Raw genomic sequence first — 25,153 nt, forward strand, 5'->3', positions numbered from 1 at the left:
AATTGCAGCGTGCGCAGGCTAAGGTTAATACACTAGCCATCTTTCTCCGGCATCTCTGGAATGTACACCTCCTCCAAACTCATACACACACACACACACACACAATGTTGCACACACAAACACACGCACACACACGTGCACACAGAGGCATGCTCTCTCCACTGTCTATACATCTGCTGTCTTTTTGTTTGCTACATGACCACGATGTGTGTTTGTTTTTGTGTGCGTGTAATCTGAGATGATGTGTAGATGGATTGCGATCGATTTTGAAGGGGGCATTATTCATCCCGAGGGGGAGTGCAGTTCTAACGGCATCACACATTATTCCTATTTGTTAGGCTAAGGATCTTTTTCAATGGGATTTTATTTCATAGTCACTGACGAGTTTATAGATTCAATTTTTCCATAGACTCAGAGGTCACTGAAATCTCTTTGTAGAGCTGTAACGCTGCTTAATCCTGTGGTTCCTCCTTGTGTGGTGTTCAGATTTACAGTATGCCGTTCCTGTGTTCCCACTGAGGAGACTAGGGGACTGATTCCTCTAATACTCACCCGTAGCGACAAGTGAACTTTGGGAATGTCATGTGTGCACTCAGGTCACATGTGTCTTTGTGTAAATTCTTGGGGAAAGAATATCCGAAAGAAATTACAACTTAAACAAGTTAAGACCAAATTAGAAGTTGACAATGATAGTTTAGCTGTGAAGGTAGATCCGGCAATTATTTGGATTTATTGGGTATAATCATATCAATGAGCCACCTGCATGCCGCAAAGCAGCCAATGGGCTCCTTGCATATCCCTCCAGAAAACCATAAGTTCTAGCTCTAGATAATAACCTACACTAAAACAACGTGTCAATGTTGTATACGTGGACTTCCTACCCAACTCTTTACTAATCATAGGTTTAGGAGCCCTTCAGAATACAATGACGGTTGAGATGTCTAACAGAGGCTTAGCACTGTTCTTTATGACCTCTATCTTCATAGACCTAATTAACTAAGCTCCATGTTCCCCTCTCTCTCCTCTGTCCCCCCCTCCTCTACATCCCCCTCCCCCTCTCTTCCTGCTGCCCCCCCCCCCTCTTCCCCTCCCCCAGGGTAAGGAGCAGGAGCACACCTTTGTGTTCCGGATGGACCACCCCAAGGCCTGCAAGCACCTGTGGAAGTGTGCCGTGGAGCACCACGCCTTCTTCCGGCTGCGGGGGCCCGTGCAGAAGAACTCTGCCCAGTCGGGCTTCATCCGCATGGGGTCCCGCTTCAGATACAGGTACCCCAGAACCCCCCTCCGGCACTACACGTCTTCCGGGAGTTAGTCTATGACTCTCAGCTGAGAGGTTCTGAGTTTGATTCCCAATGTTTGCGGCCTATCTTGAGCAAGATGCCCTAACCCCAACACGCTCCTTAAAGGTAAACAAACCAAGTGCAGCTTTTTTTTATTTATTTTTTTTACATACAAGACTTCTGATACATTTTAACAATACATACAGGGATGTTGGACCAATGACACCAATGGTCTGATTCGTCCACAATGTCATATTGTCAGTCTTCACAACACATGAATGAAGCAGCACTCCTGCATTAAAAAGTAGATGAATTCAGTGGTTCCCCTTGCAGGCCATTACACACTAGGTGACAGCCCCGCAGAAAATGAGTCTGCTGGCTCAGTTAGGGACAGGGGGGAGGGTCGGCTCTGAATGTTATGGAGCGTTCCTCATAACGGATGACTCAGATATCTAACAATCAGACTTAAACCCTTGATTTTCTTCCATGTCATTTGAAATTGCGTTACCTGCTGCTAAACTACCAAGAGCAACACGTCCTTTTGTCAAAACCTGCAAAAACATGGGCAATCTTGTATTCCCCTTCAATACACTTAGATATCATAACCACAGGAACAACTCATAGTCATAAATCTGCATACTGGCAACTCGTGACATGTCGTTGGCGTACATACACTAGCAGTACAGCTACAGCACCAAGCTGTACACTGGGCAGAGTGCGAGCTCGGCGGCCTTGTGGGTTTAAACATTAGCCAGCTAGATAAGCACGGGCTAGCGCTCGCTCTCTCTCATGTTGGTTTAGTGCTGGGGTCGCAGGGGTCGGGGTTGAGCAACAGAGGGTGGAGGCTGGAGGAACTCTGTCGGCAAGCAGAGGTCACACCTGGGCCAGTGCAGTTCCCGTCTTTGTGCATACAGTCGGATCCATGAATATTGGGACATCGACACAATTCTAATCTTTTTGGCTCTATACACCACCACAATGGATTTGTACTTACTCACTTTTTAATACTTGGTTGCAAATCCTTTGCAGTTAATTACAGCCTGAAGTCTGGAACGCATGGACATCACCAGACGCTGGGTTTCATCCCTGGTGATGCTCTGCCAGGCCTCTACTACAACTGTCTTCAGTTCCTGCTTGTTCTTGGGGCATTTTCCCTTCAGTTTTGTCTTCAGCTAATGAAATGCATGCTCAATCGGATTCAGGTCAGGTGATTGTCTTGGCCATTGCATAACATTCCATTTCTTTGATTTAAGAAGTTTGGTTGCTTTCGCAGTATGCTTCGGGTCATTGTCCATCTGCACTGTGAAGTGCCGTCCAATGAGTTCTGAAACATTTGGCTGGATATGAGCAGATAATATTGCCCGAAACACTTCAGAATTCATCCTGCTGCTTTTGTCAGCAGTCACATCATCAATAAATACAAGGGAACCAGTTCCATTGGCAGCAATACATGCCCACGCCATGACACTACCACCACGCTTTACTGATTGGGTGATATACTATGGATCATGAGCAGTTCCTTTCCTTCTCCATACTCTTCTCTTCCCATCACTCTGCTACAAGTTTATCTTTGTCGCATCTGTCCGTAGGATATTGTTTCAGAACTGTGAAGGCTATTTTAGATATTTGGCAAACTCTAATCTGGCCTTCCTGTTTTTGAGGCTCACCAATGGTTTACATCTTGTGGTGAACCCTCTGTATTCACTCTGGTGAAGTCTTCTCTTGATTGTTGACTTTGACACACATACAGCTACCTCCTGGAGAGTGTTCTTGATCTGGCCAACTGTTGTGAAGGGTGTTTTCTTCACCAGGGAAAGAATTCTTCGGTCATCCACCACAGTTGTTTTCATGGTCTTCCGGGTCTTTTGGTGTTGCTGAGCTCACCGGTGCGTTCTTTCTTTTTAAGAATGATCCAAACGGTTGATTTGGCCATATCTTATGTTTTTGCTATCTCTCTGATTGGTTTGTTTTGATTTTTCAGCCTGATGATGGCTTGCTTCACTGATAGTGACAGCTCTTTGGATCTCATATTGAGAGTTGACCGCAACAGATTCCTAATGCAAAGAGCACACTTGAAATTAACTCTAGACCTTTTATCTGCTCCTTGTAAATGGGATAATGAAGTATAACACACACCAAGCCATGGAACAGCTGATCAGCCAATTGTCCCATTACTTTCGGTCCCTTAAAAAGTGGGAGTCACATATACAAACTGTTGTAATTCCTACACCGTTCACCTGATTTGGATCATTTCAAATCCATTGTGGTGATGTATAGAGCCAAAGAGATTAGAATTGTGTCGATGCCCCAATATTTATGGACCTGACTGTTTTTAAAAGTACATTACAAAAGATTGCATTCAGAGGATGTATGTTCAATGAGAGGTTTCACAAACTTGGGTTGTTGTCGTGCGTGAGCAGGTAAAGAAAAGCAGGCAATGCACTATAAACACTATTGTCTTTTAGAAGTATTTATCCAATACAGACTTTGATTCACATCATGCATGCATTCATTAAAGGAGCAGGTAGGGGATAGACATTTGGCTCAAGGATGCCTGTAGGTACTGTGGACAGAACCTTATGGCTGAAAGAGCACACTATTGGTACAGGGAAGAGTAGTGACTAGGGCTGAACGATTAATCAAATTCAAATCGAAATCCCTTTGTAATTGAATGCAATCGCAAAGGCTGTGATTTAAAATAATATATATATTTTTTTTTTGGTGATTTGATACCGTTACTGACTGGGGATCAGTTAGATTTATATTTATTTTTCATTTACAATTCAATAGTTTAATCAAGTTATAATACCAAAAGTTAGAATATCAATTAATCTCAACACATCGGCCTGGCCTAAAGGAAAGAGCAATTTATATGTTGACTGCTTCCAATGTTGTGTGGGTCATACTTAAGAATGATTTATTGCTTTTTTAGTGAATAATGCAGAACATAAGGAACTTAATACATTTAAAAATCGCATATTAATTCGCAATCGCAATATTGGTCAAAGTAATCTAATTCGATTCGCATTTCCCCAAGTCGTTCAGCCCTAGTAGTGACCAAAGCAACTTTAACTGTGTGCTCCTCCACCAGTGGTAAGACAGAGTACCAGACCACGAAGGCTAACAAGGCCCGGCGGTCCGCCTCCTTTGAGAGGAGACCCAGCCGACGGTACTCCAGGAGAACCATGCAGAACCGAGGTGAGACACACACACACACACACACACACACACACACACACACACACACACACACACACACACACACACACACACACACACACACACACACACACACACACACACACACACACACACACACCTTGTTAGTCCTAATTATGTTGGTCCTTTCTAGCTCAACTGAGGCCCCCGTCAACAAGGGTGAACACTATCTTTTCTCCTCCGTTTTCCTGAATATCTCTGTAAAGACAGACTCATTGCGAAAACGCATCGAGCTGCAAAAACGCTGTCGTAAATATTCAAGACGCTGGTTCTCCACATAAAAAAGTGGAGCGCATCCAGCCTGCGCGCATCCAGCCTGCGCGCATCCAGCCTGCGCGCATCCAGCCTGCGCGCATCCAGCCTGCGCACTGTATACAAACATTCAGTCAAGGAGGAGATTAAACCTTTTTGAATTGAGCAGGAATACTTTTTAATGGACAGTTAGTAATTTAATGTACCAAGGGGCTGCATTTAAAGCTACAAGAATAATAAAAATAAAAAAATTAATAAAAAATTCAACGTCGCCCAGCTGGTGGGGGGGGGCAATGATGTCATTTTTTGCCTTTCAGGCATCCACACGATTCCGCATAGGTCAGTTTTATTTGAATTCCAGGCACCTGGTTTCAGATAAGTGTGTTTTCGGGCACCGGATCCGTCTGGACGGTCGGCCCAAACGCACAAGACTTATATTTTATTTATTTATTTATTTAGGCCTCGGAAGACACATTGAGGATTAAGATCCTCATTTTCAATGGTGCCGCGGGTACAACAGGAGTTAATACATTGGAAAGAAAAAAAGAAAATAAATATAAAATTAATATGCATATAAAATAAATACAGTAAAATACAATGGTTGGGTCAAGAGTAACAATCATTGCAGGAGAAGGCAGGTGTACATATGATAAGACTTGTGAATTCCCTAAGTGTAATAAATGAGCACAACCTTAGTGATTTTTGGACCTCATTCCAAATGAAGGGTGCCTTAAAACAGAAGGCTGTCTTCCCCAGTTTTGTGTTGGCATGTGGCAGATGTAATGTAAGCAAGCTTAGGGAGCGTGTATTGACGGTGTTACGGTTCCAGCTTATGAGAGAGGCGAGATATGGTGGCATTAGCCCAATGATTGTTTTATAAATTTAAAATTTCCAGTGAAAATCCCTTCTTTCAGACAGGGCTGGCCAGCCAACCTTGTTATACAAAGTGCAGTGGTGTGTGCCATAGCGGTCTCCTGTTACAAAACGTAGGGCAGAACGGTACACAGCATCCAGGGTTTTTAGGGTGCTGAGGGATGCATTGCCATAGATTACATCACCATAATCTAAAACTGATATAAAAACAGACTCAATAATACGTTTTCTGGCTGGAAAAGTAAAACAACATCTATTTCTGTATAAAAAAAACAATTTGATCCTAAGCTTTTTAGTGAGTTGTTTCACATTTAAAATCAAGCTTCTCATCTACCCAAATGCCTAGGTACTTGTAGCTGGTGACCCTTTCTAGAGTGGTACCATTTGTAGAGCAGAGTTTTAAGCTGTTAAAATCAGTGCTTCTAGCTTTAGTAAAAAGGATCCATTTGGTTTTTGCACAGTTGAGAACAAGTTTCAGGTCACTTAACTGCTTCTCTAGTATGTGGAAGGAGAGCTGCAATGAATTTATGGCAGAGTCAATGTTTGAGGCACTGCAGTGCAGAACTGTGTCATCCGCATAAAGATGAACTTGACAAAATGGAGTGAGTGTGGAGGCAATTTCATTTATATAAATAATAAAAAGTAAAGGTCCAAGGACAGAGCCTTGGGGTACCCCCTTGTCAATATCTAAAAAAGGCGATATTATTTTGCCCACCTTTACACATTGGGAGCGACCAGTCAGATAACTTTTAAACCACTGAAGGCTCATATGGTCAAAGCCCATAAGTGACAATTTGTTTAAAAGCAGGTGGTGGTCCACAGTGTCAAAGGCCTTTGAGAGGTCCACAAATAGTGCAGCACAATGTTGCTTATTGTCCAAGGCAGCAATGACATCATTCACCACAAGTGAGGCTGCAGAAATACTGCTATGTCGGGCTCTAAAACCTGATTGAGATGGACTCAGGAAAGAGGATAGTGATAAAAATGACCTGACTTGGCCTGTAGTTGTTCATGTTATAAGTGTCACCACCCTTGTGCAGTGGGAGAACATGAGCTGTTTTCCAGGTTGAAGGGATAACACCAGTTGTTATGGAAAGATTGAAGATGTGAGTAATATATTCAAAAATTACGGTAGCTGAGGTTTTCAGAAAGAAAGGGTTGAGCTTGTCATCTCCAGTCGATTTCTTTTGATCAATTTTGATCAGGGCAGCATTGCAGACCTGGGCTGAGTCTAATATGGTCAGACTAAGGCTGTTCTCAGAGAGTGGAGCTGAGATAGCGGGGGGTGTGCAGGGATGTGCTTGAGGATCTGTAGTATGGACATTTTTATCAAAAAGGTGCCCAGCTGCAGCAAAATGTCTGTTAAAAGCAGAGCAAATGACCGAGGGCTCAGTTAAAACAGTGGAGTCTTCTAAAATGCTAGCAGCCAGGCATGTACTGCGCTCACCTTTCAGACTTTTAATTACTTTCCAGAAATCACCTGGTCTATTGGACGATTCAGTGAATTTTTGTAAATAAAAATCTGCTTTACCTCTCCTTATTGCTGATGAGCATTTATTTCGCAATTGTCTAAATGTAAGCCAGTGAGCATGGTCATTGGTCTGTCTTGCTAGGTTCCATGCCTTGTTCCTGGAACAATGCAATTTAGCAAGTTCATTGCAGTATGGGGCCTGAAAGCGCATGGTATTAACGCTGCCAGGGTTAGGGGGTTTGATTGCCACCAGGGCCCCCCATAATAATAGTGTATGTCCTCATGTAGGTTAATGAATATTCAATATTCTAATATTTTTTAACATTCCGGTGGCCATTACATTCCTCTTGGTGTGTGGGGGGTCTGATATGGCTTGCTTGGCAGTAATACCATATTATCACCTTCATCTGTGGTCTGAACCATATTTGTTTATGAGTAATGGTGCTTATGTACTTATCTTGACAGAACATTATAGTACCCAGTGTGTTGTAGTGTAGTGGGAACATACTGTATCTCTTTTTGTCACAACTTAGTATCTATGACTGTCTACTTTGCAGAAAATAAACAACACATCTCTTGTTTATGATTCTTATCATTATTTAATTTTTTTGTTCCTTCATTAACTTGGTTGGGAAGTATTCTAATGTTTTTATGTTGCTTTTGTTATTAATTGTATGGGTTGACTCTTAATTTCTGATTTAAATAACCTCTGTTTCTATTTTTACAGGACCATACAAACCCCAAGAGTGAGTATAGTTTTATATCATATTATACCAAGAGATTGTTGTTTTTAGTTAATTTCAATTTAAAGTATATTGTATGTATGAAATAGTAGATCAAGAATAGACTGACTAAATCCCTTGAACAAAAACTCCAAATGGCACTCAGTTGTAATGAAACCTAGTTCAATGACATATATATACTGTGTAGTGGTTCATCATGGGTGTAGTTCCCATCTTCCACACGACACATCACCCACTCACCATAAGACCCTGCTAGTAATCCTGTCCCCAGTCTTTTGTTTCCTGCATTGTGTGGGAGATAAGACGGTGATGTCATTCTAAAGCATTTAAGCCATCATGTGATTGGCTGAATCAGAGACCAATTCATTCCGGCTGCATTCCAGTGATTTCAGTGAAAAGGTTAATAATCGGCCCGTTACCGTGACGCTAATGACGTCATCTGGGCCTTTTTAAGAGTTGCAGACATTCCTTCAATGAGTACCGGATGGTCTATAAATTAATAGAAAATATTAGAATATGACATAGTTTCCATAGACTTTCTCAAACTGTACATTAATAAAATGAAAAACATTTGATATGTGTCAATCTTTAAAAAAGGGCGGGGAGATAGGATATAACATGAATTTTCTATCAATGGAAACGTGAGCAAATGGTCAAATCAAACTTGACATCACTTTTTGTTCAAACCACAATGCAAAGCGCTTAACATGGGAAACTACAAAACAAGATCAAGAAATACAACTTTTAAAATGGCTGAATTCAAGATGCATTTCTGAGCAGTTTTAAATTATCAATGAGCATTATGTTTGTTGTGCAGGGCTCTATCGCTGGTCAGCCCCAACAACAACGGAGTCAGCAGAGACGCCAAGGTGAGGAGGTTCTCCGATGACCACAGGAGGCCTCCGGGCCTCCTTATAGAGCAGCTGGCTAGTGTGATTATTTTTTGACATTTTGGCAAGAGCTTGATACTTTTCCTCTAATCTGGTTTAATTAAACTCAATTAAAGGAATTTCTGCATTTCTGAATGGACTCTCTCTTTGCGGGATCATTTTGGCTAACGTTGTCCCTCTCTCTCCTCCATTCAGCCCCTCCCCTCCAGGCCAGGATACTCCGGCCTGGCTGTGGTTAGCCCCGCCCCCTCCTCAGCCTGTGGACCAATGGAGATCGAGCCTCTGCCCAGGAGTCCTGGAGGAGAGAAGAGAAGGTGGGTGTCTCGCTGTATTCTTCAGTATACTCTAAATAAGGTTCATTCTTCTTTTTTGGCCTGCTGAAAAACCAACGGGGCATAATTTTATTTTTTTTATTTTCTTTATTTCCATTGATTTTTTTTCCCAGTTTACTTCATTTATTATTTTCTGTTGTCATTCTTTGTGAAAACGTGGGTGTGGGTGCTATTGTCCTCCCCGCTGCGGCCAGTTGGAAGGTGGTGAAGTGTGTCTTTCATGCTCTAATTCCATAAGAGTGTTAAGCAAGGCTTATCCCTCACCCTCAACTACCCTCACCCTTCCCTCCCCTCCCAACCCACCTCCCCCCCTCCCTGCTGATCCTAGCGAAATGTGTGCATGCCTGGTTGCCATAGTAGACTCGTGTGTTTAAGAACATGGCACTTTAATATTGCCACAGTCTGAAAATGTGGATGTCGCAGGACGGTAGTAGACTAAGGAAAAATATAATTAAAATGTAAATACGAAATGTATGTTTGATAAACTTCGGTGTGTGAGGGAAATAAGTAACAGAATGCAAACAGGAAGGTAATAGTAATACGCTGTAAGGAAGAAACGAAGAGTAGACCCATTTCAGTATTGGTATTATTGTATCAGTTTGTCTTATCAAAGCTACAATGGGTGCTGAGTAGATTACCTTTAGAGGACAGAGTTTTTGTTTTGTTCCTCTCATCCAAACTTGTATCCTTGGGGGGGGGGTGTGTGTGTGTGTGTGTGTGTGTGTGTCTTCCAAAGTGGTATGTTTCTTTGTTCTGGAGTGCTTTTGTAGAAGAGCATGTTTCTTTTTTCATCTTGTACTGGAAAGCTCAATTCTGCAATATGTTGCTGAAGTGTGTGTGTGTGTCCATGCATTTTAAGTTGAGTGTGTGTGCGATGTGTAATTGCACCCTCCTCACACCATTTTGTGTCCTGTTTGTTCCAGTCTGATGAGAATCTGAGGCTGTACAGGTATGTACCGTTATCCAATCAGCCTTGCGCTACTTGCAGCTCAACCAATCAGTCTTTTTTGTTGCAGTGGTGGGCTTTACGATTCTGTCGCTGGCATTCTTTTCTTATTGCAATGGACTCTTTCTCTTCGCTGTGATTGGCTCACTGTAGACAGATTCATTGGCATGCAGTAGCAACCCAATCAGAAGGAAATGCTGGTGTTATTCTGGGTTAATTTGGGATGCTTGAGTCAGTCAGCTGACTATCTATCCGTAGTGACTTGAGATTCGCTCTCGGTCGGCTTTTATTCTGCTGTGTTCTGACTTTCTAGCATTTTGGTGGAGGGTGCATTTCAATCTATCTTGCTGTTCTGGCTGTGAATTAGAAGCTCTTTATCATACTCGAATCAAACTGCAAGACTGCAAGCCTTATTTATATTGTAGAAATCTCTATCATTTTCTGTCTTTCTATATATTATCACTGTCTTTTGATCAACCCGTCCCTTTTGTCGCTCTATCTCCATCTCTCTCGCCCCCTTTCTATCTGAGGCTCCCTTATCTCTCCAGCTTCATCTCCAGTTTCTCACTTTGACGGAGTTGACACAATAGATACTATGGAGATACGAGAGGCTTCAGGTTAAGTGAATTGAAGACCTTATAATTAGGTGTCTGGCGTCTTATCTGCCATCCCTCGCTGCTCCTTCATCCATCACCAGGATCTAACCCAGTCCGAACCCGCCGGGTATTCGGGGAAATATCCGCTTCTATTCTAACCGTGCATGGAGGAAAGTCCAAGGGCAGTTAATTCAATTGATGGTAACATCCAATTAATTGAGCCATCAATGAAATAGATCATAGGCTTTTAAATGTTAGGTTATATCTTTAATAAAATGAAAATTCACTCATATTTGACCTCATTATAGTCATTGAGATGACACTTTTATCCAAAGTGACTTTCAGTGAGTTCAGATGCATGTCATTGAGGGGCAGGTAGGGGTTAGTAGCCCCTGCTATAGGAGGCCTACAAGTAAGGTGCAGACATTGCGGACTTAACCCAGAACCTTTTAGGCTGGTAGTCAAAAACCCTAGCCTAGCCACTACACTAGTGGCCCCCTTGATTATGCACAGATCTATCCATCTACCGTGTCCTACAGTATGCCAGAGACTTGAACCATGACCTCTGAGGAGCTGCTGGGGAAGTCTGGCCAACTCCTGCGCGGAGACAGTTTAAACCCAGATAAGAGGCCGGTCGACGCCGTGCATTCAGTCTGCCTCCGTTATGGGCGGTTGCACCAGAGCCGAAGGACTTGCTTATCTCCGGAGTGGTCGGCTGGGGAGGCGGCCCAGCCCAGCGCTGTGTTTGTGGGGGAGCTGCTTGTGATGCATGGCTCCTCATGATCAGTCGACTCCTTCACCATGACTAAGAGGATGGAGATGTCTGCGCTTTAGTACAACATGGCGTTCCCACCGCTCCCATCCAGAGTATGAGAAAAGGCAGAGGGTTTTAAGGTTGGACTGGATAGGACTTTCGTCTGGTAGTTGTTGTACAGTTAATTTTCATTTGATGTCAGGGGTTGCCATTAGGATGTACGTGAAAGGGAATTTAAAATGATTCCAGTATCTCAGAAGTGTGTGTGTGTGTGTGTGTGTGTGTGTGTGTGTGTGTGTGTGTGTGTGTGTGTGTGTGTGTGTGTGTGTGTGTGTGTGTGTGTGTGTGTGTGTGTGTGTGTGTGTGTGTGTGTGTGGTCTTGTGTGTGTGTGTGTGTGTGTGTGAGGTCTTAAGTGCACATCACTTAGGGTAAGATGTTCACTTGGGAGTCCTGGTTTGACAAGTTATTAACACTGACACATGCCGGCTTGTGCATGGTCCCTTCCCCCCTCGCTCCTCTGCATACTTAGCCACCTTGGGGGCCAGATTTGTGGGCTTGTTGTCCCTCCACGGTCGGGTCACACTTTATCCTGCATGGATCTCCTGCCCTCCGTCTGACCCAGGTTCACCCCAGGCATCTGGCTGCAGAGCGACGTATGCTCCCACTGATCAAGGAGAGGCTGCTCCTGTGTTATTCATAAGAGACATGCCTCGTGAGGGAGAGCGGGACGTCAGAAGCAGAAGATGAACCATGCGAGGCTTGTCACAAGTGATTAAATTGCCCCCGCTGCACTTTATCAAGTGAAACGCCGAGAGGGTAACGTTTCTCCGAGAGAAAAGGGCAATCTACCCTCTGTACCCACGAGCGTCGTCCTGATTAAAGTTTAACCGGCTAGCGCGCTGTTTGGACAGTGCTATTGACTGAGACGCGCCATCCCACCCTCCTCCTCCACTCGCACAAGAGGCTAGGCAGAGCCGTCAACACGAGTCACGTCTCAGCCGAGTCGTAGCGCACGCGAGTACGCAAACGTCGCTTTGATGAGAACCATGAGAAAGAGATGATGGGGGGGGGGGGGGGGGGGGGGGGGGAAGGCCAGTGACCGGTCAGACCCTCTCAGGGAGGTCCTCATCGTCTGAGCTCGAGTCAAGCGCTCATGTCACAATATCTTACCCGGCGTAGGCATCCACTTCCTCTGGAGTTAAAGTGAACCGGCTTGTTGTTGTTCATTTCTCAACTAGTGCTGGCGGCTGTTCTGCACCACATTCTGCTTGCTTAACCCTTTATAAGCCGCTGTCTGACAGTGTATATCGTCCCAATCCAGCCGCCATTGGCCTCCTACTGGCATGTATCGGGCTCGGTGTTGACGGTGTTTCTTAAGATGGAAAGTTGGGAGTTATAATGGCCTAGCGATTAAAGGCCGTCCGTGGTAAGATACTCGATGCTTACGAGGTTAACAGGTACAAGTCTAGAAGGGCCTAGTTCTCTCTCTTCTTCCTCTTCCTGCTACTCCTCTGCGCCACTTTAAGCAAACTTCAATCTGTTCCCGCCTTCCCCTTATGACTCATTTACTTTCCCATCTGGCAACCCCAAATTTCTCATCGTAGATTAAAGTAAATCTTACCTGCAACATATTTTCACTCAAATTCATATCTCTATTGTAGCTTTCCGTTGGTCCTATATTTTGCTCTCCTGCTCTCCATCCCACTCCAACCGTCCTCTGGAGAATGCTGGTCCTTCCCCTGGAGATGGACACACCTACTAGGACCTCACCTGTCAGCTGACTCTTGCCCCCCTCACCCTTCACCCTCATCTGTCACCTGTGATCAAATCTTCTGGGGCGGACTTCAGCCACACAGAACAATCTCGTATCAAAGTCCTTATAAAGTCCATCACCCGCACATTTGCACGTATACATCTGAACAACAAGACACTTACTGGAATGGTCACCTGTCCACTCACCTGTATATCTCATCTCACCTGTATACCTCACCTATCAACCTCAACTGTCAACTCACCTGTCCACCCTCACCCTGCTCACCTGTCACCCCTCACCTGTCCACCAAACTCACCTGTCCACCAAACTCACCTGTCCACCAAACTCACCTGTCCACCAAACTCACCTGTCCACCAAACTCACCTGTCCACACAAGCAATTAGACTTTCGGTACCCAGGCTAATGTGTGTAACGAGGGAACTTCCTGGAACTTTCTCCACCTCATCCTCTCTCCGGTCCTCACCCTGGCCCTGAAACAACCCCCTCCTCCCCCTATCGCTAGTCATGGTGTCCTACACGAGTCACAGTGACGTAGTGAAACTCTAAACAGAGTCAGAGAGAACGGCAAGGATCTCTGGAATGTGCATGTACAGGACACAATGCTGACGGACATAATGGGCCACTTTTCTTTTTTTTTTTAATTGGAGGAATGTTTTACTTAACATACGTTTCATAACTTTTTGAGCACATACTTTTTTTTTCTATCGACCTTGAGAGAACAAAGTGCCTCCAATTTGTTATTATAGCTCAGAAACCATTACTGCTATATATTCTTACTGATTGTAATTACAATTTAATCAATTTCTTTATCTGTTATATTTAATGTATATTAAGCCTTGTTAAAACATTCTCAGTTTATTGTGGGATCTATGGAAGTGATCTTATCTAACCACAGTGATCTTATCTAAATGTCTTAAATTAATTTAATCTATATGCTGTATCACAGTGTGTTCTGTTTTTTGATTTGTTTGTTAGTTTGTTTGTGGCACAGTATCAGTGGTGTCAATCAGATGATTTGGACAGTAAACAAAAATCCTGACCCAACGACCAAATGATGGTTCACCTGGCTTTGAACTGGAAGTATAACAATGACTATAAAGACTATGGTGAAACTATTCCTTGCCTGAGACTTCTACATCATTCAACGGCACCACTGCGCAACTGTTGCAGAGCTCAACCAATGTCTGTTTTTGTAGCTTCTGTTAGCAATAGGAAACTGTTTACCTTGATGTGAACTGACCAAAGAATCTGTATGGATCATCGCTGTATGTGTTCAGAGGTAGTGGAATAAAGAGGATTAATCTTGTTGGCAAAATATTTTAAGATTATGCTGCTTGTGTGTGTTGGAGCCAGTCCTGTCTCCACCTCTCTCTTCTGTAGTCTGTTTACATAATATTAAATGATACAGTATATATTGTTTGTATGTAAGGATGCTAAAGTGTGTTGCTTCCTTCATGTTTATTCAATCTTAATCACTTTATTTGCTATTTTTTCATTTCAAGCTTCAAGCATTTTTATCTCAATTGTACGTAATACGTATAACAAGTGACTAACATAGAACTTTAAACAATCTTAAGCTTTGGTCCAGAGGTCTTTGGTCCAGAGGTCTACGTTCTCGGGGGTTTCCGGTCTGGTCATTTCAGATCTATAGGATTCGAGGTCTGATCGTTTCTGCCGTAGTGGTTTCCAAACAAGAAGGATTCTGGTCTTGTTGGATGACCCTCATGTGTAAACTGAAACCAACTTCATCAAATCCACCGCAAGCACGCGTTTGATCTCTCTGTGTGTGTGTGTGTGTGTGTGTGTGTGTGTGTGTGTGTGTGTGTGTGTGTGTGTGTGTGTGTGTGTGTGTGTGTGTGTGTGTGTGTGTGTGTGTGTGTGTGTGTGTGTGTGTGTGTGTGTGTGTGTGTGTTCCCCTCCCTCCTGTATATTTGATCTGTAGCCCTTAGGCAGTGATTAGTGTTGTGTTTCGTGTGTGTGTGCGTGTGCCCACAATGCGGTGTGGCTTGTGTTCTACAAACGATATGAAGTAATATAATATATCTGGAACCCGGAGGGTAGCTCTACTCTCAGGCTGGATGGAAGTCTCTCTCCCCAGTCCCACCGCATCGCAGATCCAGGCTTGAGATTGCTTCTTGTACAATATTGACAATATTGCACTGAAACACGCCTGTGTTCTGGAGGTTTGAAGAATAAACTTACCGTACCTCGGGGCGGAAGCTGGTGACTGGTGGCGTTTAATCAGCGAGATTAGCCGGGAGGTCATGGATGTTTTTGTCCTGAAGAGCATACGTGGGTTTCAGAGGAAGGCCTCGGGTTTACGCTTGGCAGTGATTCATGGTCTTGTTGTTTCATGGGTTTGATCACTCATTGGCCTGAGAACCTTTTGAAGTGCAGCCACTTTATCACTGGGCCTGAGACTTGGCCTTGTTTTAGTCCAAAGTCAAATAAAATAAATGGGTCCTTATTATTGAAGTTTGTCACTTTTTTTTATTTTATAAACAGTCAACTAAAACATTATATTTTGTTAGTGTTCAAATAAAGTTACTAAAAATAGTTTTTTGTACTATGGCTGAATGTACTTTAAATATAAGTTATAAGCTCTTGTTTCTGAATGGTGTACATATGCTATGGAGCTGTAGTACAACTTCCATTGGCTCTCCTGTCCATGCCAGAGGTGAGTTACACAAGTTCCTCATGTGGCTCAATGAGGGGACTGTCATTGGTCTAAAATATATACCGTAATATAAATGTCTCCTTTCTCGCTTTTGTCTGCTTCCTGTCTCTAGTCTTCCCCTGGTGGCCGACCTGCTGGAGACCTGCATCGATGACGTCATCAGGGCCCCAGAGGCCGTTCCCATGGCGACGGAGACGGAAGAGGCAGGGCCGAGCGGCGCTCACACCTCATCCTCTTCTAGTGTTGCCGTAGACGACGGCCTGGGTCAAACGGGTGAGGGGGGAGGCTAGGGGTTGTGTGTGTTTGTGAAAATATAGCGCTGTGTGTGTGTATGCGTGTGGGTTGGTTTGGTTTTACGTCTCCTTATACAAACCCCATTGTTGTAACAATCTACTGGTAGGTCTTCTTGTGCAAGATGCCATAAATACTTGCTCAACATGACATGTATCGTTACACTTGAGCATAAAGTGTTACAGTCCATGTCAAACTAACTAACTAACTCTATTATTAATAATTTTAACTTTCCTTGTATTTTTATGAGATGAAAGAGAAGGAGAACAGCTTTATTTCTGCTTCATTGTGTGTTTTCTGGATGTGTGTGTTTGTGTTTGTCAGAAGCAGCTGCTCGTTTGAAACAGCTTGAGTTGGAGAACAATGCTCTCTCCGTGTCAACTCCTCCGAAAAACGTCAATGTCAACATGGCGCTGAACAACCTAGTGAGAAACATTTCTACTACGTGTCTTCTACTCACCACTTCTACTACGCGTTCAAACGAGACGTTGTTTAAGAATAAGAGCTGTGTAGATGTTTGGTTGTTTTTCAATGAATGGGCTCCTTAATGAACATTGTCATCCCAGTTTGGTGGCTTTGTTTTATGATTCAACCTATACAAAGATCTGTCTTTCTCTGTGTCTAACTGTCAATGTCTTTCTGTGTGAGAAGGAGCTGGGGAAGCTGTCTGATAAGTCTGTGTTGAGCGCGGTGGGCTCCAGCCCTGTGGTTACTCCACGCCGCCCCCCGGAGGAGCAGAAGAGCAACATCCTCAAGGCCCAGGCAGAGGCCGCCGCCCACAAGGTAAACAGTTTATTATGCACCAGCGGCCAACCCATTCTAAGAATTTGTATACTGTGAAAAAGGTAGAAAGAAATACAAATATATATATATATGTCTATATAACGTATCCCTCTCTCTCTGTCCAAGGGCTCTTTGGAAGATCACTCCACTTTACTGGGAGATAAGAACTGTAACCTGCAGGCCAGTGCTGGGTGAGAGGACTGAATCACAACACAACCTGATCTTTGTGTTCTATAAATGTGATATTCTTTAAGCGCTATAAACGTTATATCCTATAAACCAATAGGACAAAAGTTTCTAATCTCCTTTACAGAACAGCCATACAGATGACACAAACTTGTTCTGGAACTTTCTTGCTGGTTCTATTAGTGTTATTTTTCCCGAACTTAAAGGGGACATATTATGAAAACAACCCTTTTCCTGGGATTTGGGGTGTTGTTTTGGGTCTCTGGTGCTCCCACACGCATACAAACTTTGAAAAAAGTCTGTACATGATCTTTTGAGTGAGATATGCATTTCTGAAAGTACCCCGCCTACAGTTACCAAATGAGCGAGTCAGTTTCGGCGCCCCCTCCTACGTAGGAAGGGGCGCAATCCAATCAGAGCATAGCTAAGATTTTGTGGACGAGTGCTGGGCGGAGATGCTCGCATTTCTGAAGCAGGGATATAAGCAGGATTTTTTTTTTGTATTCCATACAAAAATAGATGTCTAATTTGTCAGTTTGCCACGTGACTGCCTGGCTGGCAGTCCGGCGGAGCTGCCGCCGAAGCTCTGGCGACAGTCCGTCAGCTCCGCAAGGGGAGCTCGACATTAGCCCAGCTCAGCTCCGGGAGGACAATCCCTTTCTCTACCGGAGCTGCCGGACTGCCGCAAAGCTCCCCCCGCCGGAGCTCCCTCCAGTCCGGCAGCTCCGGCAGGGGGAGCTCGGCGGCAGTCCGGCAGCTCAGCTTCGGGAGTAGAAATCCCTTTCTCCTCCATGTCGCGGTTCAATATGGACTTCAGAGAATAAAGGCCAAAGTTCCTTTCACCCAATTCTTATCATCCATGGCAGAGATAACCCCCCAGTACGAGTCTTGACTTGTTGTGGGAGAGACGTCAGACGCAGTCTTTATGATTCATAATATCATATGAGGCGCACATAGCTTTTAGCCGTGATATTAGATAGAACATTATATAAATACCTATATATTATATAATATAGATATAGAGCTCCAGGAGTCCGCAAACGGCAACAATCACTTCTCCCCCATGCTGTGGTTCACTCTGACAGCTCATTGGTCAATGGGCAGCAGCTCATTTGGATTAAAGCTACAGACACTAGAAACCGCATTCTGAAGGGACTGAACCAGAGGGGAATAGCGGTAGACGAGTTATTTTTTTCCTAAAAGCAATTTCCAGCAAACGGCTTCAAAACATGTTTTCTGGAACTCATAAACTATGTTAATTTGTTGGGAAAACACCATAATATGTCTCCTTTAACGAATTTTACGTCCTTCTACAAACAGTTATCCTAGGCTGTCCTAGGCAGAAAGTTCTTGAAAGCCCAACTGACCTTGTGGTTAAACATCGGTCTTTGGTTTCAGTGTTTGCTGTTTGAACATGTAACAGTCTCATCTTCTATCTGAAAAATAATATAAGACATGACAAAAGATATTAAAGAGTTGTTCGAAAAGATCAGAAAAGGGCTTTGTCACAGTAGGATTATGTAGAAAAATATATAATCGTATTCAACCATTATACACAAATAAATAGAGCAGAAATGAATGGATTTTTGGTCAGCGCTTCAGTGGCCCTCTTCTTCCTGAGTAACACCAACTGCCAAGACCTCAGCCAATCATAGCTCTACCTGTGCCAAAAGCTGATTCAGATTCTGAATATTCATGAGCTTCCTTCCTAATTCTTCCCTAATTCTGTTTCTGCCACATGATAGGCCGCCTTCAGTATCTTATTTATTTGGCTTAGTTAACTAATTCATTTGCTTAATTTTTCAAACGTAATGAAGCCTCCTAATATATGTTCGTCCTAATTTGATCAACACTGCATAATAAATGATAGCGAGAATGCACCACATAAAATGTACACAACAAATTATAAAACATTTTATATTCTGCTTCACACACAAGCGTTGAAAGATTCAGTGATGACTTAATAAATGATTGTGAGAATGCACCACATAAAATGTACACAACAAATTATAAAACATTTTATATTCTGCTTCACACACAAGCGTTGAAAGATTCAGTGATGACTTATTAGTGTGTTTGTAGTCAAGCAATCCGTAGTGACGACCATTGTAGTTCAACGGTGGTCAGTAAATATAGTTTTTTTGTGTTTGGTAGTAACGTTAGGTAGTTCACATCATGTGTCTTTGTAGTTCACTGGTCGGTGTTGGATGACATTATGTGTTTGAAGTTCAACGGTCCGTATTGGATGACATCTTGTATAGTTTAACGCTCATGTGATTGAATGAAGTCATGTGGCGTCCCTCCCAGGCTGAAGGTGCGTTCGGGGCGGATGGGCAGTAACTCCTCCCTGACTCTGAGCAGTCGGCCCGACAGACAGGAGGCCCGAGAGATGCTCAAACCCTCCAGCCTTGGATCTTCAGCAGGACCCAGGTGTGTGTGAGGGGAATAGGGATCGAGAGATTGAAGGAAGGAATGTGAGGAGAGCAGGACTGGTGACACTTGGTGGTCAAAACAAGATTCTAAATATCAAATGATCCATTTCCTTGACAGCATATTGAGATTGGATATGATGAGATGATTTAGGAAATAGTAGTCTTAAAGAATATTTTAATGCATCCTCGGGTGTGAGGAGATGCTAGTATTGGCTGATATATTCTATATGCTTGGTTAACTGGTTCTAACACAAAGAACCATACCGCTCTGCCTTCATCTTGGCCCTTTGCTGACCCCTGCTGGTGTCCGTGGTCCCTGCCTGGGTACTGTTTAATGTCTGATGAGCATTTACTGTTGACACACACATTACACACAGAACAGCTTGTCTAGACAATTAGCACTGGCTGTATTGCCCTTGGGTCACATTGTGAGCGTCCATGCTATCCACGCTATATGTTGAAGCGGCAGAATTGCATGGCCCTGGGAAAAGCGCTAATTAAGGACTCTACTTTTCTATCAAACACTGCTCTCCGTTTGTCTTTGTGATGTTCTAAATGTCACCACCATGTCACAACATTGTCATCAAGTAAACCAGAGGACAGAGAACTTGGGATATTAAAAACAATATTGTAATTTCCCCAGTAGAAGAGAAGGATGTTCAACTGCTTAGTTCCCTCACATCTCTCCATCTTCTGCTTCTTCACTTCTGTTTTGATAGTTTGTATTCTCACTTATTTCTCCATAGCTTGAGTTGTTGGTTGATTGAGGTTTGAGGTTTTTGTTGCTTGTTTCTCCGTAGCATCAAGAGATTTCAGTTGATTGTATTCTTTTTTTCTCTCCGCAGTGTGGAGATGTTGGGTGAAGAGCCCGGCCCCCCCTGTCTTCCCAGCATGCTCTCTGAATCCGGTGCCAACATGCTGGCTCCGAGGGTAAGACCACCCTGGTTGGATAAACAGCCACTCACTGCTGCCTTTGTGGCTCTGAACTGTTCTGCACTAACTCCCACCCCAAAGGTTGTTGTTTCCAACTCGCATGTATGCAATCTACCTGAGGAATAAGCCCTGAACAGTACCTGCTCATTTAAAAAAAAAATGCAATGCACTTCTCTTTAGATTAACGCGTTGGCTAATTGATGAACTGGTAAAGAGTGCTAGGGTTTTAGTTTTTTTTTTAAACAAAAAGAGATGAGAAATCTTTACAATTCATTGTTTGTGTCCGGTCATTTGTACTACATTTGAACTCATTTTTCGACTTGGTTTACCTTTTGCTAATTTCCTAAGCCATCTCAAGCCATCTCTCCGTCAGATCCTCTACCTGTTGGTTAGTTTTATTCCTGTTGGTATGTTGTGCTGAAGACTGTCTTTCCCTCTGTAGGTGAAGCCAGACGAGATGGACCCCCCGCCGTCTGATAACCTGATCGACTTCACCGATCCCACCCCTGTGGTACAGTCCACTCTCCCGTGTGTGTGTGTGTGTGTGTGCGTGTGTGTGTGTGTGTGTGTGTGGGTTAGAAAATCCATACACGACAGTAAATATAACTCTGGGCTAGGTTAATGACATTAAATGTAATGCCGCTCCTGAGACTGTATGTGGTGTTTGCAGTTCACTGGGGACATCAGTGCTAAATGTCACATATTTTTCGCCATGCATAGCCGGAGTGGAATCAATACTGTTCAAGAGCATTTCATAAATAATGGACCTATTGATTTCTGCAAACGCTTGACCTTCCAGACAGCGCTTATGTGTACTACTCAAAATATAGACCCATAAACCCGTCCCTGTGCGCTCCAGACACCAGACCCTTGGTCATTTTAAACAAGACACACACACGCACGTGTCCATCCACCCACACACGCCTGCTTGCGTTTGTGGTTCTCCGTCTGTGATTCTCGTGAAAAGTCCAACAAAATCACAAATTCAGTGGCATCTGATCTGCATAATGTGAAGATTAAGTTTTATACAAATGAACATATATTCAAACCTACTCGACTGGTCTATCATAAATTCACAATATAAAACACTGCAGGGAACACAAAGAGGGTCATTATATTTTGGAAAAGTGCACAGAACTAAACTAGTGCACTACAGAGACGGCCTCAGGAGATGTAGGGACACCCAAGCAGCTATTCAAAGCAGAAGGTTAATCTGGCATAAATTGTATTTATTAACCGTTGGATTTCTGTGCTTTTCCTCCAGCTCCCTCCGGTTCAGCAGGCTAAACCACTCATCACCCCACGCTGGATCATACCCACCGCTACTGTACGTAACAACCCTTTCTCTCCTACTCTTAGATGCTAGCTAACCCACTTGCTAGGATAGCACTAGGTAGGAAGCTATAGCTAACTATAGTGTAAATCTTGTTACCTATTGTTGAATTACTTCAATTTAGGTATTTTTCATATATTTGCACCTAAACAGATATTTTTGCTTATTCCTGGTATACGGCTGCATTACGTAGTTATGACGCATGCCTGTACTGCCTAAGTATCATTCCAAAACGTCCATCTGACTTCCGTTTGATAGGGCCTTCTTAATGAATGTAAGCTCTAGCAGTGGCCCTCGTTGGATGGTGTACAGTGAGGTGATGGTAAGTGTGGTTTGACCTTTGGTACCTTCTTTAACTCCTACTAACCTCGTGTTCTCCTGGTCCCAACGCAGCCTTCATGCGCCTTCACCAATGGCCTGCTTGACCTCGACCTGACCGCCAGGCTCACCCCACCCCCAGAGAAGGGGCGTACCCCTTCCCCAGCCATCCCGCTCCTCACCCAAACTCACAACATCATCACCTCCAGGTAAACTCCTGTTTGTTACACGTACCCAAAATCACCTATATTCCCTGTCTGGGATTAATTGAGTACATTTCATAATAAGTGTATTATTTCAACCTGACAACATGTGTCTCATTTCATAGCTCTGCCTTATCTGCTTAATGTATGTCATATTTAACCTGATGTATGTTGAAATGTAGATTCCAGTATCAAACAAAACTCTATCAAACTCTGTCCTTCGACAGGCCCGACACACCTTTTTAAAATACATTTGTTGTAATTAGTTAACGCTGATCTAACAACAGTGTTCCAGACACCTTGGTCATGTTTTCCGACTCGTGATAACCACTCGCCTTCATCAATCTGTCCCTCCATCCTTCTCCTCCCAAAGCATTGTGGGAGCTCAGCCTGCCCAGGAGGAGGGAGCCAGGCCCAAGGGACTGCTGACCACCGAACTCTGAGGGGAGATGGATCCCCCCCCCCCTCTCCCCTCACTGCCCCACGTCTCCCCTCCCTACCTCCCTCCATCACACCCTCACCCACTCAGCCCACCAGCTCCAACCACAGAGCGAGACACTACCAAACCTCAGCCCCAACACACTACCAAACCCCACTGTAGGCAGACTATATAACTAACAGTAGTTTACCCCAGCCTCAAAAGAATACCCGAAATTATTATTTTCACCCGACATGTTTTTAAGGAACCACCAGGACCATTCTTCCTTAGAGCTAGAGATTATCTGAGATGATGGATGTTTTATGTTGGAGGTGAGGAGGATTGTAATTTCACTGTATTTCACCGGGTATTACTGAACCCAGCACACTTTTATAGTTCCTCGGGATGCAGAAACTGTCCGGCATCGTCTCATGCATTCCCTGTAATGAAGGCTTTCATTTTGACAGCACGGACTATTAATACACGCGTAGAAGATGCAGCACAGCCACTGGATATGAGATACAATGTCAATTTTTTCACTGGATTATTACTCAACACTGGACCTGAACTCTCTCCCTGGAAACCCTGGAAATGGATTTGTTCACTGAATCGATGAGAGATCTCCATGTTTTTATTTCTACTGACGTTTTAAAAAATGTTCTTAGACCCTTTTTCATTCCCTTTCAGTTTTTTTTTAATTCTGATGAAGGATATTTTAGGCAAAACTATTTTTTGCAAGTCTTCAAGAAGTACAGAGCTCCGGCACTGAGTGTTATGTGCGTGTTAAGTGTTTGTCTGTTGGTGTTTGTTCCTGCATGTCTTTGACTGTTACCAATGTTGAGAAGAAATAACGATCTCCCGGCTTTGGTTCAATAATCACTGTTTTCTTTAATTTACTGCATTACAATGTCTTATAGAAGAATTAAGAACTTTTGTCGGTTCTTGGTCATTCCTTGTTTGACTAGTCTACCGTTCTTCTTACTGAAGAACACTTACTTGTAAGACATGACAGCGCTGACGTTACGATATTCTGTTTGGAATCATTTGAGGTCAAATCTGTTTTGATCGTATTTCCTAAATGCTGTATTTCCCAACTGCCTTGGCGAGTGATTGCCTTTCGAGGTATCATCATAAACAGCTGTGAGAACATTTCAACAGGTCTTCAGAACAGGATTTTCCAACGGGAAGGAAATGGGGAAATTATGCCTTGGCTGACCATTTTATTTTCCCTGATTTTGAGAAGATCTGTCCCACATGAAACTATTTGCATTGCTAAGAAATTTTGTGTTTGATCTTTCTGTAACCATTTGATGCAGTTATACACCTTATGGACTATCTGTTGTGATATCTTCAACATATATGGTAAAATCATTGAGACTCATTTTCTCAATTTATCCCAATTTTGTCCCAATACTCTGAGCAGCAGGGGAAGACGCAGTCAGTCAAGTATTGTAGGAACACTTGTGTTTTTCTCCATACCGTGGCATCAGTGTACTGTAGATATGAAGTAGATTTATATATATTTTTATGAAGAACGGTAACTGTAGCAGTATTGGTATGGCCACACACTGAGACTTCAGCGCTGGTTGTTTGCTCCTGTCCTCGAAAGAACTCGAGAGATATTTGATTTTGTTTTTTGTTTCATTGCTTTTGAGTTTTTTTGTCATTTTCTGTGATGATTGGAATATCTCTGAGCTGCGTCACTTTGAAATTCCAGCACTCTGTATGTTGGTCAGTGATATTTTTTATGATCTCACCGTATGTTGGGATTATTGTACCTGATGATTTTTTGTCATGCTGGATTTACACAACGTTAAGAGAGATTTCTAACACACTGTGTACCAGATAGCATAGTTAATAGCAAATAAAAAAGAAAATCGATTTTTGTGTTTTCGACGTGCAAAAGGTAAAATGAACAACATTAATTGTATCTTTATCTACTCCAACCTTGTAGCCATAGCCACTGAACAGTTTCAAATATTTTCACAAAGTTTATTCACTATTTCAATCCCCAAGGAAGTGCAATTTTTTGATGTTTTGCCATAGCTCTGAGTCAAAAGGTTTTAATTTATTCCTGTTTGAATTCCAGGATCTCCCTATATCCACACTGTAGCGTTGTAATGGAATAGGAAGGTAATGTTGTAATGGGAATCCACGCAACAGAATTGCACTGGTATACTACAGCGAAAGACCACATTGCACCGCCCCCCCCCCCCCCCCCCCCCCAAAAAAAATCCCAATGATTGACCACACTCTTAATTTTTTTTTGCAGATTTCTCACTTAATCTGTTTTGGGCAATCAGGTTTTTGGGTTAATCATATTTGTGGTGGCCAAATATTTTTGGGGTGTTGGAAAACCCCAGAATAACTCTTGCAGTTCATAATATTATTCATAGGGGGCGAACCCAGTAAGGTTTAGATGGCCTTGTAACGTTGTGTTAGTGCAGA

General features: G+C 43.2%; 1 protein-coding gene across 3 annotated transcripts in view; it reads left to right on the plus strand.

Annotated features, from left to right (window-relative positions):
* Nucleotides 1-24,902, plus strand: part of epb41l5 (erythrocyte membrane protein band 4.1 like 5) — a 41,557-nt gene extending 16,655 nt beyond the window's left edge. Inside the window, exons 12-26 of one of the 3 annotated variants that reach the window (XM_056579561.1) lie at nucleotides 1,097-1,266; nucleotides 4,372-4,478; nucleotides 7,823-7,841; nucleotides 8,656-8,707; nucleotides 8,924-9,042; nucleotides 15,921-16,081; nucleotides 16,424-16,524; nucleotides 16,748-16,882; nucleotides 17,009-17,073; nucleotides 19,376-19,498; nucleotides 20,346-20,430; nucleotides 20,876-20,944; nucleotides 21,698-21,760; nucleotides 22,160-22,293; nucleotides 22,661-24,902. In XM_056579561.1, the coding sequence (XP_056435536.1) occupies nucleotides 1,097-1,266; nucleotides 4,372-4,478; nucleotides 7,823-7,841; nucleotides 8,656-8,707; nucleotides 8,924-9,042; nucleotides 15,921-16,081; nucleotides 16,424-16,524; nucleotides 16,748-16,882; nucleotides 17,009-17,073; nucleotides 19,376-19,498; nucleotides 20,346-20,430; nucleotides 20,876-20,944; nucleotides 21,698-21,760; nucleotides 22,160-22,293; nucleotides 22,661-22,730 (1,473 nt within the window). In that variant the 3' untranslated portion in view covers nucleotides 22,731-24,902. The remainder of the gene's footprint in view (nucleotides 1-1,096; nucleotides 1,267-4,371; nucleotides 4,479-7,822; nucleotides 7,842-8,655; nucleotides 8,708-8,923; nucleotides 9,043-15,920; nucleotides 16,082-16,423; nucleotides 16,525-16,747; nucleotides 16,883-17,008; nucleotides 17,074-19,375; nucleotides 19,499-20,345; nucleotides 20,431-20,875; nucleotides 20,945-21,697; nucleotides 21,761-22,159; nucleotides 22,294-22,660) is intronic. The other 2 variants (XM_056579562.1, XM_056579563.1) reach the window with 2 other exon arrangements.
* Nucleotides 24,903-25,153: the final 251 nt, after the last annotated feature.

The sequence above is a fragment of the Gadus chalcogrammus genome, chromosome 20 (genome assembly GCF_026213295.1).
Source record: "Gadus chalcogrammus isolate NIFS_2021 chromosome 20, NIFS_Gcha_1.0, whole genome shotgun sequence".
NCBI lineage: Eukaryota > Metazoa > Chordata > Actinopteri > Gadiformes > Gadidae > Gadus > Gadus chalcogrammus.